At 69.2% G+C, this 16,185-nt stretch overlaps 1 protein-coding gene across 1 annotated transcript in view; it reads left to right on the forward strand.

Moving 5' to 3' along the window:
- COL7A1 (collagen type VII alpha 1 chain) overlaps window positions 1-16,185 on the forward strand; it is a 30,615-nt gene that overhangs the window by 4,886 nt on the left and 9,544 nt on the right. Inside the window, exons 16-82 of the mRNA XM_045856877.1 lie at window positions 29-172; window positions 639-758; window positions 892-1,035; window positions 1,391-1,516; window positions 1,618-1,764; window positions 2,026-2,148; window positions 2,529-2,675; window positions 2,902-3,036; window positions 3,134-3,280; window positions 3,362-3,498; window positions 3,778-3,904; window positions 3,987-4,133; window positions 4,225-4,397; window positions 4,505-4,540; window positions 4,628-4,654; window positions 4,736-4,780; window positions 4,872-4,934; window positions 5,379-5,450; window positions 5,552-5,587; window positions 5,730-5,765; window positions 5,923-5,994; window positions 6,102-6,179; window positions 6,420-6,446; window positions 6,524-6,577; window positions 6,709-6,771; window positions 6,869-6,928; window positions 7,061-7,096; window positions 7,296-7,340; window positions 7,428-7,463; window positions 7,848-7,892; window positions 7,977-8,012; window positions 8,141-8,173; window positions 8,395-8,427; window positions 8,587-8,640; window positions 8,718-8,777; window positions 8,870-8,905; window positions 9,003-9,083; window positions 9,185-9,220; window positions 9,420-9,464; window positions 9,716-9,787; window positions 10,029-10,073; window positions 10,333-10,359; window positions 10,559-10,588; window positions 10,724-10,804; window positions 10,885-10,920; window positions 10,995-11,030; window positions 11,105-11,185; window positions 11,473-11,508; window positions 11,885-11,947; window positions 12,034-12,078; window positions 12,910-12,945; window positions 13,018-13,053; window positions 13,171-13,266; window positions 13,389-13,424; window positions 13,511-13,546; window positions 13,666-13,713; window positions 14,053-14,088; window positions 14,197-14,319; window positions 14,405-14,605; window positions 14,710-14,745; window positions 14,824-14,877; window positions 15,053-15,121; window positions 15,199-15,243; window positions 15,356-15,418; window positions 15,545-15,589; window positions 15,922-15,957; window positions 16,075-16,110. Coding sequence (XP_045712833.1) covers window positions 29-172; window positions 639-758; window positions 892-1,035; window positions 1,391-1,516; window positions 1,618-1,764; window positions 2,026-2,148; window positions 2,529-2,675; window positions 2,902-3,036; window positions 3,134-3,280; window positions 3,362-3,498; window positions 3,778-3,904; window positions 3,987-4,133; window positions 4,225-4,397; window positions 4,505-4,540; window positions 4,628-4,654; window positions 4,736-4,780; window positions 4,872-4,934; window positions 5,379-5,450; window positions 5,552-5,587; window positions 5,730-5,765; window positions 5,923-5,994; window positions 6,102-6,179; window positions 6,420-6,446; window positions 6,524-6,577; window positions 6,709-6,771; window positions 6,869-6,928; window positions 7,061-7,096; window positions 7,296-7,340; window positions 7,428-7,463; window positions 7,848-7,892; window positions 7,977-8,012; window positions 8,141-8,173; window positions 8,395-8,427; window positions 8,587-8,640; window positions 8,718-8,777; window positions 8,870-8,905; window positions 9,003-9,083; window positions 9,185-9,220; window positions 9,420-9,464; window positions 9,716-9,787; window positions 10,029-10,073; window positions 10,333-10,359; window positions 10,559-10,588; window positions 10,724-10,804; window positions 10,885-10,920; window positions 10,995-11,030; window positions 11,105-11,185; window positions 11,473-11,508; window positions 11,885-11,947; window positions 12,034-12,078; window positions 12,910-12,945; window positions 13,018-13,053; window positions 13,171-13,266; window positions 13,389-13,424; window positions 13,511-13,546; window positions 13,666-13,713; window positions 14,053-14,088; window positions 14,197-14,319; window positions 14,405-14,605; window positions 14,710-14,745; window positions 14,824-14,877; window positions 15,053-15,121; window positions 15,199-15,243; window positions 15,356-15,418; window positions 15,545-15,589; window positions 15,922-15,957; window positions 16,075-16,110 — 4,646 coding nt within the window. The remainder of the gene's footprint in view (window positions 1-28; window positions 173-638; window positions 759-891; window positions 1,036-1,390; window positions 1,517-1,617; window positions 1,765-2,025; window positions 2,149-2,528; window positions 2,676-2,901; window positions 3,037-3,133; window positions 3,281-3,361; window positions 3,499-3,777; window positions 3,905-3,986; window positions 4,134-4,224; window positions 4,398-4,504; window positions 4,541-4,627; window positions 4,655-4,735; window positions 4,781-4,871; window positions 4,935-5,378; window positions 5,451-5,551; window positions 5,588-5,729; window positions 5,766-5,922; window positions 5,995-6,101; window positions 6,180-6,419; window positions 6,447-6,523; window positions 6,578-6,708; window positions 6,772-6,868; window positions 6,929-7,060; window positions 7,097-7,295; window positions 7,341-7,427; window positions 7,464-7,847; window positions 7,893-7,976; window positions 8,013-8,140; window positions 8,174-8,394; window positions 8,428-8,586; window positions 8,641-8,717; window positions 8,778-8,869; window positions 8,906-9,002; window positions 9,084-9,184; window positions 9,221-9,419; window positions 9,465-9,715; window positions 9,788-10,028; window positions 10,074-10,332; window positions 10,360-10,558; window positions 10,589-10,723; window positions 10,805-10,884; window positions 10,921-10,994; window positions 11,031-11,104; window positions 11,186-11,472; window positions 11,509-11,884; window positions 11,948-12,033; window positions 12,079-12,909; window positions 12,946-13,017; window positions 13,054-13,170; window positions 13,267-13,388; window positions 13,425-13,510; window positions 13,547-13,665; window positions 13,714-14,052; window positions 14,089-14,196; window positions 14,320-14,404; window positions 14,606-14,709; window positions 14,746-14,823; window positions 14,878-15,052; window positions 15,122-15,198; window positions 15,244-15,355; window positions 15,419-15,544; window positions 15,590-15,921; window positions 15,958-16,074; window positions 16,111-16,185) is intronic.

Consider the following 16,185-nt stretch of genomic DNA (forward strand, 5'->3'; position numbering starts at 1 on the left):
CCATGCCCACCCTTCTCCCTGACCTTAGGTCCGGAGTCCAGCCAGACGCTGTCCCCAGACTCCACCGTCACAGACATCTCGGGGCTGCGGCCAGGAACCTCCTACCAGGTGGCCGTGTCGGCGCTGCGAGGCAGAGAGGAGGGCCGCCCAGTGGTCATCGTGGCTCGCACCGGTCGGGCCCCCGGACCTTCCCGCTCACACCCTGGCTTACCCCCCTCGGACCCCCAGTGGCCCCCCGCTCTGATGCCCACGGCCCCGGGGTCCCTGCGTCTCCCTCTGCCTCCTCGGGCGCCGCCTCGGCCCCTGCCTCCGCCTCTCACCTGTGACCCCTCTGGCTTCGCCTTCGAATTCACGCCCCTTCTCTCAGGCGCCCCCGCCCCGCCTTTTCTGCGGGACCCAACTCCCCTCTTAGACTTAGGCCCTCTTCTTTGTCAGACTCCTTGCTGCCTCCTAACGCCCCCCCCCCCGGGGTCCTCTCACCTGCCACCTGGGTCCCCACTGTCCCCTCTGCCAGGAGCCCCGCTTCTCCTGTCAGATACCGGCCTCCCGTCAGGCCTCAGCAGCCCCCTCTAAAGGGTGCCCCAATACCCCCTGCCCCCCCACGCCCCCCATCAGACCTGCCGTTGCCCCCCCCTCAGACCCCCTGGGCCCGGTGAGGACAGTCCACGTGACTCAGAGCAGCAGCTCGTCGGTCACCATCGCCTGGAGCAAGGTTCCTGGTGCCACCAGATATAGGATCTCTTGGCAGCCGAGCCACGGTGGGGCTCGGGGGCTCGGGAGGGCTCCGGGGTGCAGGTCTGGGTGGGAATACGGGCTGTGTCTTCAGGGTCCGGGCAGGGTGCGGGGCCAGAGCCTGGCCAGCCCCGGAGCTGCCTCCGTCCTCGCCCCCAGGCCCGGAGAAGTCCCGGCTGGTTTCCGGGGAAGCCGCGGTGGCTGAGCTGGACAGGCTGGAGCCGGACACCGAGTACACAGTGCGCGTGTGGGCCAGCGTGGACGGCGTCGAGGGGCCGCCCACCTCTGTGGTGGTGAGGACTGGTGAGTGGGCCCTGGGCAGCCGCCAGCCGCGTCTCATCGGCTCCGCTGCCCCACTGTGCGGCCCTGACTGCTGCGTCTGCCCGCCACACCGCTGCTCAGTGCTTCCCTCCCCACGCGGACCCTCCCCATGCGGGCCCACCCCGCGGCCCGCCCACCGCAAACTCCTGGCTGCCGCACACTGCCCACTCCGAGGCACTGCCCTCCTCCCTCTCACGGGCTTCCTGAACTGACCTGTCCACACTAACCTCACTCGGACCTTCGGGCCTCTCTCCGCATCGGCCACGCCTGCACTGCCGACTCGTTCTCCGCCTGCCACTCAGGGACCTCTGACCCCTCGCCCTGCCTCTGCCCCCAGACCCTGAGACGGTGGGCAGTGTATCAAAGCTGCAGATCCTCAATGCCACCAGCGACGTCCTGCGGATCACCTGGGTGGGGGTCCCTGGAGCCACAGCCTACAGACTGGTCTGGGGCCGGAGAGAGGGTACGGTGCCCTAACCCCGCCCTTGTCCTCTGTGGCTGCGATTGGCCCCCTGTGCTTAGCCGCCCCCACCTCTAACCCTTGACCCGTGCTCACCTGTGCAGGTGGCCCCACAAAACAACAGATACTACCAGGAAACAGAGACTCAGCAGAAATACGGGGCCTCGAAGGCGGAGTCAGCTACTCCGTGCGAGTGACTGCACTGGTCGGGGACCGCGAAGGCGCACCTGTCTCCATTGTCGTCACCACGCGTAAGAGGAGCTTGGATTGGGGCGAGCCTCGGAGGGATGGCCTGGACTGTTTGGGGGTGGGGTCTGTGCTCGAAATTGGAATGGGGACCAGAGATTGGTAGCGAGCCTGTGGGGGCGGGGCCTGAGGATGGAGGCGGAGGAAGGCTGATACCTACAGAGGGACCAATTGGTTGGGGGTGGTGCGCGTTCCACGGTTGGTGTGGGATTGGCGCCGGGACCAGTGGGGGTGGAGCCCCCCTGATTCCCACGCTTTCTCTCAAGCGCCGGTGGAGCCACCACCCCTGGAGACGCTTCGCGTAGTGCAGCGAGGGGAGACCTCGCTGAGGCTGCAGTGGCAGCCGGTGCCCGGAGCACGCGGCTTCTTTCTGCGTTGGCGCTCCGAGGGTGAGAGGTGCCCCCGGTGGGCGGTGAGGGACCGCTAGCGGTGGGGCGGTGGCCAGGCGGGGTCAGCGCAGTGCGCGAGGTCAGGGATAGGGGGCGGGGTCTGTCAGCGGGGATCTGCCGCGTCTGCGACCATCTGGGGATCAGTCAGCCAGATGGGTGAGATCCGTGGGGGTCGGTCGGACAGAGTCACTAAAATGGGCGGGGTCGGCAAGAATGGGGCAGGCCAATCAGGAGCGTGGGCCCGGTCACGGGGTCAGCCAGTGAGGCTGCGAGGTCCTTGTCAGTAAGGTCGGTGGGGGCCAGGGAGGTGAGCAGGTCGGTTCACTGCCACTGTAACATCCTCCACCTGCCTCCTGGCCCCGCCCCCGCGCCTGCCCCAGATGGCCAGGAGCATTCTCGGTTCCTGGGGCCTGAGGTCAGCAGCTATGAACTGGACGGGCTGGAGCCGGCCACCCTCTACCACGTGTGGTTGAGTGTCTCGTGGCCTTCTGGAGAAGGGCCCCCCACAGAAGTGACTGCGTACACTGGTGAGCCCAGAGGGCCCACCCTTCCCGGTGTGCTCTTTCCCCCACTAATGGCCGTCCTGACTTTCTGCACCCCAGGACCTTGAACGACCTCTCCTGTAGCTCCCCTGCCACTCCTGGCCCCGGGGTGACCCCCCAGGATGAACCTGCCCTGGGATCTCCTTAGGTCCCTCTCTTCCGGGCTCTCAGGAGGCAGGCCCTGACCCCTGGTCTCCGCCGCCTCCTCCAGAGTCCCCTCGTGCCCCAAGCACCGCACTGCGCGTGGTGGACACTTCAGTGGACTCGGTGACCCTGGCCTGGAACCCAGTGTCTGGGGCGTCCAGCTACATCCTCTCCTGGAGACCCCTCGGCGTCCCCGGCGAAGGTGAAGTGGGGGCCGGGGCGGGGGTGGGCCGGCAGCACGGCCCCACGGAGGGCCTCCGGCGTGACGGAGCGCCGTCGTCTGCCGCTGTCCTCTGCAGAAGCGGCCGGGGCCTCCCAGACGCTTCCCGGGATCTCGAGCTCCCAGCGGGTGACCGGGCTGCAGCCCGGCACCTCCTACCTCTTCTCCCTGACACCTGTCCGGGACGGCGTGCGAGGTCCTGAGGCCTCTGTCACGCACAGCCCAGGTGCGGTGGGCACGGCGGGCGGGGCCGAGGGGGGGCCGGGTGCTGCGACTGTGTGGTGGGTAACTCGGCCCCCTCCCGCAGTGTGTCCCCGTGGTCTGATGGACGTGGTGTTCCTGCTACACACCACGCGGGACAACGCGCACCGGTCCGGGGCCGTGAAGGCGGCCCTGGGGCGGCTGGTGTCTGCCCTTGGGCCTCTTGGGCCACAGGCGGTCCAGGTTTGGCCCCAGAAGCTGCTAGACCCCTGTCTGCCCCAGCCTCCCCCCACCCCCCTGGGCTCCACGCCGGCTACAGTCTCCCCACCCCACCCCACCCTTGGGCCGTGCTCTCTCCCAGCCCTTCCCCCCAGTGCAGGTCTCTCATCTGCCGCCGGGCTCCCGACCCTACCGTCACTGCTGACCCCTGATGGGTCAGGTTTAGTCTCCCCCGCCCCCCAGCTCTGTGTCCCCCATCCCTGCTTTGTCATCCTCCCTGCTCCGTGTCCCCCCCCCCCCCAGGTCGGCCTCCTCACCTACAGCTACCAGCCCTCCCCCCTGTTCCCGTTGAACGGCTCCCATGACCTCGGCGTCATCCTGCAGAAGATCCACGACATCCCCTACATGGACCCAAGTGGGAACAACCTGGGTACGGGCCGCAGTGGACGTGACTCTGGAGGCTCCCCCTCTGGGGGCTCGGCGCCCCGGGTCTGACACGCCCTTCCCCCCAGGCGCGGCCGTGCTCATGGCCCTCAGATACCTGCTGGCGCCAGATGCTCCGGGGCGCCGCCAGCAAGCGCCGGGGGTGATGGTTCTGCTGGTGGACGAGCCCGTGAGGGGCGACATCTCCAACCCTATCCGCCAGGCCCAGGCGGCGGGTAGGCGCGGGGCCGGCGGGGGTGGGGGGGTGGGTCTGGCACGGGACGCCCCCCCGCAGGGTCGTCACGCGGGCTGCCGGGCCCTCCTCAGGGCTCAGAGTGATGATCCTGGGCCTGAAGGGAGCTGACCCAGAGCAGCTGCGCCGCCTGGCGCCTGGCGTGGACTCCGCGGAGACCTTCTTCGCCGCGGACGACGGTCCGAGCTTGGACCAGGCGGTTGGCAGTCTGGCAACAGCCCTGTGTCAGGCAGCTTTGCCCACCCAGGTTTGGAAGGGGCCTCTGGGGGGGGAGGGGGCGCGGAGCTGGGCCGTAAAGGAGATCTGGGGGCTCTTGGTGGAGCTGCCTCCCTCAAGGAGACCCTGTGCCCACAGCCCCCGCCCCCGCCCTGCTCGGTGCAGTGTCCGGAGGTGAGTGTCTGGGGTTGAGCGGCGGGCGGGCGAGGGCCACCCCCGGGGGGGGCCGCTCTCACTCTGGTCTGGCGTGTCTTTGCCCAGGGCCCGAAGGGGGAGCCCGGAGAGAGGGTGAGTAGCTCTGGGAGGGGAGGGTTGGGTGCGGGGCGGGGTGGGGCCGGCAGCACAGGCCTCACCGACCCCCTTTTGCAGGGCCCGCGAGGACAAGAAGGGCCTCCCGGCCCCCCCGGCCTCCCGGTGAGTGCCCCCCCCCCCCCCCCGCCACACACACACTTGTGCTCTGTGCCCTCGCTGGCACGTGGCCTCCTCACCCGCCCTCTCCTCGCAGGGCAGGACCGGCGCTCCTGGGCCCCAGGGTCCCCCTGGAGGCTACGCTGCAAAGGGCGACCGGGTGAGTGTGGAGACCCCTGAGGTTCCCCGAAGACGCGCCTTGACATCTCCTGAGGGTTTTCAGGAGAGAGGGGGACAGAGCAGAGTTAGAACCACGGGTGCCCCTGGAAGCCCCGCCGGACAGTGTGAAGCCCGCCCGAGGCCCTGGGGAGGGGTCTGCAGCGGAGAGGCCCGTGGGCTCTCGACACCCCCCAGGGAGTCCCCCGTCCCGTCCCAGGGCAGGAAGGCCCTCTGCCTGGTCGCAGCCCCCCGGGCCTGCGCTTCCGCTCCACCAGCTCCGAGCAGCTGCTTCTCTGCCCCCCGCCCCACCTGACAGCACTCGGGGCCTGTGGGGCGAGGGGCTCCGGTGAAGAGTAGTCCAGTCCCCACCAGCAAGCGTCGGGGGCGGGGGGCGGGGGGGCGCTGAGGGAGGCTGCTTCCTGCCCTGACCGATCCGCTTTCTCAGGGCCGGCCTGGGACGGACGGGGATCCAGGCAGCCCTGGCCTCCCTGGGGTTGCGGGCCCGCCTGGCCCGAAGGTGAGTGAGCCCTGCCCTCGTGGGTCACGTGGTGGGGCCCTTTGCCTGAGTGGGGGTGGGGGGGGTGGTCCGACCGCCCTGACTCTGGCTTCCCTTCGCAGGGCTCCCCAGGGGGGCCTGGCCTTCGTGGAGAGCGGGTGAGTCTGCTGTCCCTCCTCTGCTCTCCCGGCATCTTCCCGGAGCGGGGGCCTGGGGTGGCGGGGCGCTGGTGGCCCACGGGGGCCCTCCCTCGGACTCACCGGAGACCAAGCGTCACCCTTTGCTCTGCTTTGTCCTCAGGGAGAGCGAGGACCTCAAGGCCCAAAGGGGGAGCCGGTAGGTGGAAGGGGCGGGGGGGGGGAGTTGGGGTGCCGTGGGCCAGACCCCGCGGGGCCTGCGGCATCGTGGGGAGTGGCTGGGACGCCTGTGAGGGCTTCTCCCACCTCCAGGCCCCCACGGCCAGGATCCTGCCCGCTCCTCTCTGTGCCCGCAGGGAGAGCCTGGAGCGGTCACTGGCGGGGAGGGCCCAGGCCTTCCTGGCAGGAAAGGGGACCCTGGACCTCCGGTAGGTTCTGGGATGTGGGGTGGCACGTGCTGTGGGGCGGGGAGTTGCAGGAGGCGGCGCGAGGGTGGGGCGGCGGGGTTGTCCTTTACACTTTCCTCCTCGACCAGGGCCCCCCCGGACCTCATGGCCCACTGGGGGACCCAGGACCCCGCGGTTCCCCAGGACTTCCTGGAACAGCTATGAAGGTGACAGCATGACCCCCATATGGTCTCATGACCTGCATGTGATCCAGTGACATGATGACTCCATTTAAACCCCACTGGTCATTCTGAGCCCATGCAAACCCTTGACCCTCCCCCATGACCCCTCAGTCCCTCCATGACCTCCATAATCCAACCGGACCCCGTGACCCTCATTCCCGCTGGTGACTCGGGGAGGAGAGGTGTGGTCCCAGTCATGATGCCATGACCCGTTCTGTCTTCCAGGGTGACAAAGGTGATCGTGGGGAGCGGGTAAGTGAGGGACAGGGTGTGCAGTGGGCTGAGCCCGACTCCCCTGGGCCATCCCCTGACTGGCCGTTCTCCCCCAGGGCCCCCCTGGGCCAGGTGACGGCGGCACGGCTCCAGGCGAACCCGGGCTGCCGGTAAGACGCTGGGGGCGGGGCTCGTGGTGCGGGCAGAGGGGCTGGGGGCGCTGCTGGGGGCCCTGCTGGGGCAGCCAGTGGGTGCTGGGCCTCCTGCTGTGGGGCTCACCTCTGCACTCCCTCCCTCCTAGGGTCTTCCCGGAGGCCCCGGACCCCGAGGCCCAGGTGGCCCCCCTGGGGAGAAAGGAGAGAAGGTAGGACATCGAGTCTCTTGCTTGGCGTCCAGTTCTGGGGGCTCTGGGCGCCGGGGGCAGGGTCTTCTGCCCGTCTGCCCGTCTGTCTGTCCTTCAGGGCGACTGTGAGGACGGAGCACCAGGCCTCCCAGGACAGCCCGGGACCCCGGGAGAGCGGGTGAGTGTCGTGCCAGGGCTTCCGAGGGGGGCCACGGGGTTGGGGGGTGGGGGGCGGCTCCAGCCCTGACTCTCTACCGTCGACCCTCTGCTCCTCCCTGTTCCCCAACCGGAAACTCGGACCCTTTTCCAGGGCCTGCGGGGACCTCCTGGAGACGCTGGCCCCAAAGTAAGTGCCACTTCAGGGGCGGTGTGGAATGAGGGGGAGACACCTGGGGACCCCACAGGGTTGGGGCAGGCGGGAGGCCTGGGAGACACAGGCTCTTCCAGGTCAGAGGTCGGAGTTTCAGAGGTGGGGTGGTCGGAGGGTGAAACACCTTGTCTGGGGTTCCACGGTCAAGACCCCTCTGGTGTCTCTTGCCCCTCAGGGTGACCGAGGATTGCCAGGGGCCGTGGGTGAGACTGGAGAGAAGGTAAGTGCCACCTGGGGGCGCTCTTGGGGCTCCAGGGGGGTCGGGGTGTGGGGCCAGGCTCAGCTACGGCCCGTTCTGTTCCATCAGGGCCAACGCGGAACCCCCGGCCCTGCGGGACCCCAGGTGAGCCCACTGACCACACTGACCACAGAGCCAGTGCCCGCTGACCTGGGCTCTGGGCCCCCTTCCGCTCCAGACCTGTCATCTTTGACCCCCACTGTCCCTGCCCCTTGACCGCTCCTCACAAGCTCCCCATCTGTGCTGACCTGCGCAGCTCTAACCCCCAACTCTGGGGCTCGGCCTTCGGCTTTCTGACCCCGCTGAACCAAACTCGCCTCCCACGACGTGGCGTTTGGTTGCCTTGAGCCAACCAAGACCCGTGTCTGGGTCTCACCTGAGCCCTCTTCAGCCACACCCCGCCTCTAGCCCCTGTTCACCACCATTGCCCTGTCCCCCCCTGTCCCCCACCGCTGCCCCCCCGTCAGCATTTCTGCCCCCCACCCCCAGGGGCCGCCGGGAGTCGCTGGGCATCCTGGAGCAGAGGGTCCTGAAGTGAGTCTGTGACGACGGTGGGGTCAGTGGTGGGGCTGTCACGAGCTCCTCCTCTCCCCGGGCTCACACTTTCTCCACGCGCAGGGGCCACCAGGACCCACCGGCCGCCGAGGAGAGAAGGTGGGTCATGGGCTGGGGGCCAGTGTCCCACCCCCGCCCCCATAGCAGGGACCATGGCAGGTGAGACACTGAGACCTTGGTCCGAGGTGGGTCTCTCTCCCATCTCTGCCTCCATCCTTTCTTTACAGGGGGAGCCTGGCCGCCCCGGGGACCCCGGCACGGTGAGTGAGGGGGGGCCCCCAGCACAGGGGGTGGGGCGCAGCCCCTTGAACAACGGTGCCTCTGCCCCCAGCGGTGACTCTGGGGCCTCTGGACGGGGACTGAGCTCCGTCACTCCCAGCTGTACATACTGCCCCGGGGCTGCAGTGCTGTGACCCCCCTGGGGCTGCGGCGCTGTCACCCCCAGGCGGGGACAAGCTGTGTTCGCCCTGTTTGTTTTCAGGGGCCTGCTGGTGCAGGGGTCAAAGGAGACAAGGTAAGTCTGGGGAGAGTGAGGGGAGCCTGTTCCGTGGCTGAGGTCAAGGTTGCAGGGCCTGTTGGAGGCCTCTGGAGGCCATGAGGGTTGTGGCCTGAGTGTTGTGTGGCGGGGGTCCCGGAGCCGGGGGCTGGCGCTGACCGCCTGTGTCACCCCCAGGGAGACGCGGGGCCCATGGGGCCCAGAGGAGCTGCGGGAGCCAAAGGCGAGCCGGTGAGTGGAGGGGAGTGTTTGGGGAAGAGCAGGTGGAGGCCGCCCCCCACCCCGACTTCTGACCCTTCCGCCCACAGGGCGCACCTGGCGTGGCTCTTCCTGGAGACCCCGGCCCCAAGGGAGACCCTGGAAACCGGGTGAGTACACGCGGGGATGGGGAGGGTGCCAGAAGGAAGGTCGTGCCTGAGAGCCCCAGCTAAGTCCTGCGTCCCGTCCCCGTGCCCTGCAGGGTCCCATTGGCCTCACTGGCAGAGTCGGACCCCCGGTGAGTACCTGCGACCTTGGGGCACGTCGGGGTTCCCGGGGCCGCTTTCCCCCAGGGCTGGCCGCCACATGCAGCCCCACCCCTGCCTCCTCCACAGGGTGACGCGGGGCCTCCTGGAGAGAAGGGAGACCCTGGGCGGCCCGGCCCCCCAGGACCCGTCGGCCCCCGAGGACGAGACGTGAGAGGGCAGGGTGGGGGTGCAGTCTGCAGGGTGGGGAGAAGGGGTCCTGGGACTGTCACCAGGGCTCTCGGGGCTGGGCTGACGCTCCTGTCTCGCAGGGTGAGGTTGGAGAGAAAGGTGCCGACGGCCTCCCGGTGAGACTGCCGCCCTCCGTGGTTTCTGACCCTTTACCTTTGAACTGTGATCCCTGGGCGGGGGGGGGCTCCACCGGGTCATCCCGTCCATCCCCCCCACCTCCTGTCCAGCCGGTGCCCAGGCCCTCCTCTGTCCCCAGTCCCTCGGTTAGTCTGAGCCTGACTCACCTGGGCCGTGTGGCTTCCTCTCCGTCCCCAGGGCGACCCAGGTTTGCCTGGAAAAGCCGGCGAGCGTGGCCTTCGGGTGAGGCTGGGCGGGGAGGAGCAGGGCAGGGGGAGGACCTGTAGGAAGGGGGCTGGAAGGTGGCAGGAACCTCTGCGGAGAGGAAGAGTAATGGGGGAGCTGGGGGTGGGGGTACCCTACAGGGAGGCATGCTGTGATGGGAAGCTCAGGCATCGTTTTGAGGGTCATGGGACACCTGGGACAGCGTGGGGGTCATGGGGGGACCGTCAAGATGCCGGGAGGGCTTCGCTCAGACCAGCTGCTCTCCCCAGGGGCTACCCGGAGCTCGGGGACCCGAGGGCGAGAAGGGAGACCAGGGAGACCCTGGAGAAGATGGGCGAAATGTGAGTCCTAACCCCTGACCTCTGACCCCCAACCTCAACTGCAACCCCCAGCCATCCAGTTCTCACCCCTGACCCCGCTACCCTGGCCCCGAAATGCTACACCCTCTCGACCCTCATTTCCTGTGGCCCCTCCATCACAACCCCCGAAGGCCACCCGGACTCCCGTGAGTCCCTAGGGTGCTTCCAGAGCTCCTCAAATCGCTGCCTAAATTCGGTGCCCCTGACCTTCTGCTTTCCGCAGGGCGGCCCTGGCGCGCCTGGGCCCAAGGGGGACCGAGGGGAGCCGGTGAGTGGTGCCGGCGTCCCGGGCCTGGGAGGGAGGGAGGGAGGGGGGTTCCCAGGGTTCCTTCTGGGCAGCACCCACGGAAGGGGCCGGGCCGTCACGGCGCGGGGACTGATGGTCACCTCCGGGCCCGACCGGCCCTCTGGGTGGGTCATCGGGGTGCTGGCATCGGGGTGCCGCCGCAGGGCCTCTGGGAGGGCAAGCCTGAGCCGTGCCCGGGGACCTCGGGGCTGCCGTTGATGACGGTTATCTCCTTCCCCAGGGTCTCCCAGGAGTCCCTGGACGGCTGGTAAGTGCGGAGCGGGGTCTGGGCCCCTGATGCCCCCTGCTGCTGCCCCTGCAGGCTCCACACTGTGGCCTCTTACCCCCCTGTCCTGTGGCCCCTGGTGCCCTCACTGACCCCACAGCCCTTCCCGGACCCTCAGTCCACCCCAGGCCCCTGCCCCTCCTCCAACCTCGCTTCTCACGGTCACCCCCTCCGCACGCAGGTGGACCCGGGACCTGGAGCCAGAGAGAAGGTATCGGGGTCTCGGGGTCTCAGGTGGAGGGCAGCTCTGAGCACAGGAAGGCGCCCCGGGGCCCCCATGACGGACTCTGCCAGGGTGCGCCTGCGGCTCAGGGCTGCTCCCTCAGCCACCTTGTCTCTGCCACAGGGAGAGCCCGGGGACCGCGGACAGGAGGGTCCTCGGGGACCCAAGGGCGACCCCGGCGCCCCTGGAGCCGCTGGAGAGAGGGTGAGCGTGGCTGGCCCTGCGGGGTGGGGGGGCGCCAGCCTGGGAGGGCCCGCTCTGATTCTGTCCCTCCGCACCCGCAGGGCGCCGATGGACTTCGGGGGCCCCCAGGCCCCCAGGTGAGTGGCGCACTTTGCCCTCCAGCCCGTGTGCCCGTCTTGCCCCCACCTCTCACCGCCCTTGTTCCCTCCAGGGGGACCCAGGTGCCCGAGGCCCGGCGGGAGAAAAGGTGAGAGGAAGCAGAGGCCTCTGACTGCCGCTCGTCTCAGCCTGGGGGGCCTCTCACCACTCGGTTCTCCCCAGGGCGACAGGGGCCCCCCTGGCCTGGATGGCCGCAGCGGGCTGGACGGGAAGCCAGGAGCCCCCGGCCCCCCCGGGCAGCACGTGAGTCAGGATGGCCGCTGCCTGGCCACGCTCCTGCCCGCGCCCCGTCCGGTGACCCCTCCCCTCACTGGGGTCTCCTGGGCCTTGACGGGCTCTGGGGCCACGTGGGTTCTGGGTGTCTGCTCCTGGAGCCCTGCCTGGGTTGGAGGGCCCTGCCTGGGTCTCGGGGCCCTGCCTGGGTCGGGGGGCCCTGCCCGGCAGCCTTGGGTTCACAGGAGCTAGTGGCCCTGTCCGCAGGCAGGTTCCCCTGACCACGGTGGACTCCCTGACGCTGGGTCTCTCCTCAGGGTACTGCAGGCAAAGCCGGGGACCCGGGGAGAGACGTAAGTAAGGGAAGATGTTGGGGGGAGGGCAGCCCCGGGGTTCCGCACAAACCACAGCCGGGTGGTCAGAGTCGCAGCGGGGGGGGGGGGGCGGGGGCGGGGTCCAGCCCTGCCCCCCGGGAGGGGTTTCAGCCCCGAAGGCCGGTCTCAGCAGTGTCTGGCTTCCCAACCTTCTCTGCCCTGGGGCCCTTCCCTCGGGGTTTTCAGCAAGGAGCCCCCTAACCCCTGGGGTCTCTGCCGTAAGGGACCTCAACGGCACCTCCCAATTCGGAGGGTCTCTCCGTGGGAGGGGCATCTTAGTGCGGTCCTCCCAGTCCGTGGGTGGGCCCAGGGACTATCTCCATGCCCCGTCGACCCCAGCCAAGACTTTTTCCAGGGGCTCCCGGGCCTCCGAGGAGAACAGGGCCCTCCTGGCCCCACCGGCCCCCCTGGAGCACCGGTGAGACTTGGCTTTTGTGGTGCCCCTTCGCCCCCTTACTGCCCTCGCCCCAAGTCTGACCTCTGACCAGTGACCTCTTCCCACAGGGAAAGGCAGGCGAGGATGGCAAGCCAGGCCCGAGTGGGAGAAACGTGAGTGTCCAGGGCAGACTTGGGGAAACTGCCGAGCAACACCAGACGGGGACACAGAGCACACACGCAGACACGCTCTCGTCCGCACGCACGCACACGGAGCCGTGCAGGGAGTCCGGTGGACGAGCCGCCTTGTGCTCCACCCGCCGGGCCTGCGTGTGCGCACGTGCCGGAAACCCCGCAGCCACCGCGCGGGCGAAGCGCCACGGACACGGACCGAGAGGCACAGACACACGCAGGGGGTGGGGCCACACGCAGGGGCACTGGGAGGCACGCCCACACACAGACGCCTCTGCCCGCCCTCAGGTGCACACTCAGGCACGGACCTGGGGCTGCACGTGGGCCTGTGCAGAGGCGTGGTGAGACTCCGGCACGGGACAGTCTGGGACACAGCCACTCCCGCGCATACTGAGATACACACAACATATGCAGGCAAATCCCACGGATAGTGCTCAGGGCACCAGGGACGTGCAGACACGTGTCCACCCTGTGCCCACCCGCGTGCGTCGCCTGCCAGAGCACTGACCCTCGCACAGGTGCACGAGCTGACGGATACACAGACCCGGGACGGGCCACACTCACCGCCCCAGAGGGCGCAGCTGCGGGGGCACGTGTGGGGAGCCAGAGGCGGGAGCGTGCATGTGGTTGCGTGTGGAGGCGAGAAGACCCACACGGGCACACCCTCCAACATGCAGCAGCTCACTCAGGCCCCCAGACACAGCCTTGGAGCTACTGGCACAGGCGGTCGCTGTCCCCGGAGTGCCGCCAGGACAGGGTCTCGCAGCCGCACGCTGGTGACGGTCTGGGCTGATGCGAGTCCTCTGTCCGCAGGGAGAACCCGGGGACCCCGGAGAAGACGGGAGAAAGGTACAGTCCCCACCACGAGTTTGCTCTGGCGGCAGATCAGGGCCATGTCTAAAGCATCCTTGTCTTCCACAGGGAGAGAAGGGAGATTCGGGTGCCCCCGGGAGAGAAGTGAGTGCTGGGGTCTTCTGAAACCTCTAATCCCTGACCCTGACCCTGACCCTGTGATATATGGCTCCAGGCTTTTCTGGGGTCTCGGGGTCCTGACGCTGGCTGCCTCCTCCACAGGGTCACGATGGCCCCAAGGGTGACCGTGGAGCACCCGGCAGCCCTGGACTCCCAGGCCCCCCGGGCCTCCCCGGGCAGGTCGGCCCTCCTGGCCAGGTGAGTGCTCAGGGTCAGTCTAGGACTGGGGAGCCACAGGGGCCACTGCGTTCCCAGCAGACGCCCTCCTCGGAAGGGTGCTGTGGCCCTGCGTGACCGCTGTGTGTTCCATTCCGTCCCAGGGTTTTCCTGGCATCCCCGGAAGTCCGGGCCCCAAGGTGAGTGTGGGCACGCCAGGTCGGAGGCGTGGCGAGGGGCCGACCCGGGTGGGGCCTTCCCCGGCCTGATCATTCTTCGTTCTCAGGGTGACCGCGGGGACAGCGGGTCCAAAGGCGAGCAGGTGAGGCCCACCACTTCCCCACGGCCAGGCAGCCACAGCACCCACACAGGCACACCGCGTGCCCCCCCCCGCCCTCCCCCCCAAGCTGGGTCCCACGGCTTGTCTCTCGCTGTCCCCAGGGCCTGCCCGGAGAGCGAGGCCTGAGAGGAGACCCCGGGAGCGTGCCGGTGAGCGAAGCCGGGGCCTGGTTTAGGCCTCAACTCCGATGTGCCTGCCTCCGGGCACTGCCTCCCCAGCCCCCTGGCGCTGAGGTCCCACGCACTCTGCCCTGGCTGCTCAGCCAGCTGTCCTGTCGGGATTCCTGTAGCCTGCACGCAGGGGAGCCTGGGCTGTGGGGGCATGCCAGGGAGGGACTTCCGGTGGCCTTGAGCCTCCTCAACCAGGGGCCGAGGGTCCTCTGGTCAAAGGCCTGAGGGAGAGGGCGTGGGCACTGTTTCTGGGGGCAGCGTGGGGCAGGGACAGGACGGCTCCTCTGTGGGCAGCCCCTCACCCCCTTGTGTTTCCAGAATGCGGAGCGGTTGTTGGAAAATATCGGGATCAAGGTAGGTGGCTTGGGGCTGGGTATGGGCAGTGGTGGGGGCCTCACGGGCCGCACCGGAGCATGCGGCTACAGTGACGGGCCCTGCCCCGCCGACCTCGTTGCCGCTCAGGCGTCTGTCTTGCGGGAGATCGTGGAGACCTGGGATGAGAGCTCCGGCAGCCTCCTGCCCGTGCCCGAGCGCCGGCGCGGGCCCAAGGGGGACCCTGGCGAGCGGGGCCCCCCAGGCAAGGAGGTGTGTACTGGCTGCGTGGTGTGGGGGGTGCCCTGTGGGGGGGATGGCTGTGCGGCTACCAGTATCCACTCTTCTGCTCTTCCAGGGGCCTGCCGGCTTTTCCGGAGACCGCGGGCCAAAGGGAGAGCGTGGAGACCCCGGTCCTCAGGGGCCACCTGGCCTGGCCCTTGGGGAGAGGGGTCCCCCTGGACTTCCCGGACTTGCTGGGGAGCCTGGGAAGCCTGGTATTCCCGGGCTCCCTGGCTCGGCTGGGGGCGCGGGAGAGGTGGGAAGGCCTGGAGAAAGGGTGAGCCTGGAGGCTGGTTGTGGGGGTGGGGGGGCCCGGGGAGCGGGGCCGGGAGGGGCCGGACCACCCGCAAGCACAGCCCCCACCCCCTCTTCGCACTGCAGGGAGAACGGGGCGAGAAGGGAGAGCGTGGCGAGCAGGTGAGGTGCGGTGGGGCCTCGGGGTGGGGCAGCCTGCAGGCTGTGCCGGGCGCCCACCTGTTTCCCTCTCTTCCGCAGGGCAGAGATGGCGCCCCCGGACCCCCTGGTCCCCCCGGCGCCCCCGGCAACTCGGTGATCACCCCAGCCCCGCCCCAGGCCCGTGACTGCTGTCCCTAGGAAGCCACCATTAGCACAGGCCCCAGAAACTCCGTGTGACCCGATGACCCTCTGGGGCCCTGTGATCTGGGGTGACCCCTCTACGCCACGGTGACAGACACGTCTCTCCCCTGTGACATTGTGCTTCTAGTTGAGTGTGGACATGCCAGATCCTGGATTATATGAAAAACAAGGACCCCCAGGGCCCAAGGGCGCTAAGGTCAGTGTGTGGGATCCGCCTCCGGGGCCACCCCCTGCCATGACCCCAGGGCCCGGCTTGACCTGTCGTCCCTACAGGGGGAGCCGGGCAGTGATGGCGATCGAGGCCCCAAAGGAGACAGGGTGAGACCTCCCGTGCCACTGCGTTACCCTTCCTCCACGGGGGCCTGCCGGGGTGTGGGGGGGTGGCCCTGGGGCGGTGACCGGGGGCTCAGGCACGACCCTCTGCTTGCAGGGTGGGCCCGGCGTCAAGGGAGACCAGGGAGAGCCCGGGAAGAGGGGTCCCGACGGCGGCCCGGTGAGTCCTCGCCCGCAGGCCCGAGGGCCGCAGTCTGCGGTGCCTGGGGCTGCTGCCTGGGGCTGCTGCCTGGGGCTGCCTGGGACGGGGGACAGCACAGCGTGGCCTGACGTCTCTTCTCTCCAGGGTCTACCGGGAGAGCGCGGGGTGGCCGGGCCCGAAGGGAAGCCGGTGAGTGGTGGCGGGAACGCCCCGACCTGGTTCTGTGGAGTGGCTGCCCTCCGCCGCGGGCTGCCGTGGGCGGGCGGCACCGGTGCTCAGCCACAGGGTGTGAGCCTGCCGTCCGCCGGTGCACGTGGGTGTACGATGTCTGTGTGCGTGCGTGTGTGCACAGGCCCGAGTGTGCTCTCTATGAGGGGCAGCCCATGGGTGTGGGGTGATCCGTGCCCGGGGGGTGGGGGGGGCCAGCAGGGAAGCGGGCCTCCCAGGAAAAGTCCCCCGGGGGGCGGGGCCAGGCCCGAGTGATGCCCAGCTGAGGCTCAGCGGCCCCCTTCTCTACTCAGGGTCTGCAAGGTCCGAGGGGAGGCCCCGGCCCCGTGGTGAGTGCCCCATAAGCCTCCGTCCTGTGCCCAACCCCCATGATGGGCAGTACTGCCTCAGTTTCCCTGGTGGAGTGGTACTGGCTCCCCACCACACTCTCTCTCTCCCCCCGACAGGGTAGCCATGGAGACCCTGGCCCGCCTGGTGCCCCGGTGAGTGACCGGGAGAGCACTGCCTGGGGGGGGCGAGACAGGCGTCAGCCCCTGCTGGTGAGCTAGGCCTTGGTA

The sequence above is a fragment of the Phyllostomus hastatus genome, unplaced genomic scaffold (assembly GCF_019186645.2).
Source record: "Phyllostomus hastatus isolate PE091 unplaced genomic scaffold, TTU_PhHast_1.1 phas_scaffold_129, whole genome shotgun sequence".
NCBI classification, from domain to species: Eukaryota; Metazoa; Chordata; class Mammalia; order Chiroptera; family Phyllostomidae; genus Phyllostomus; species Phyllostomus hastatus.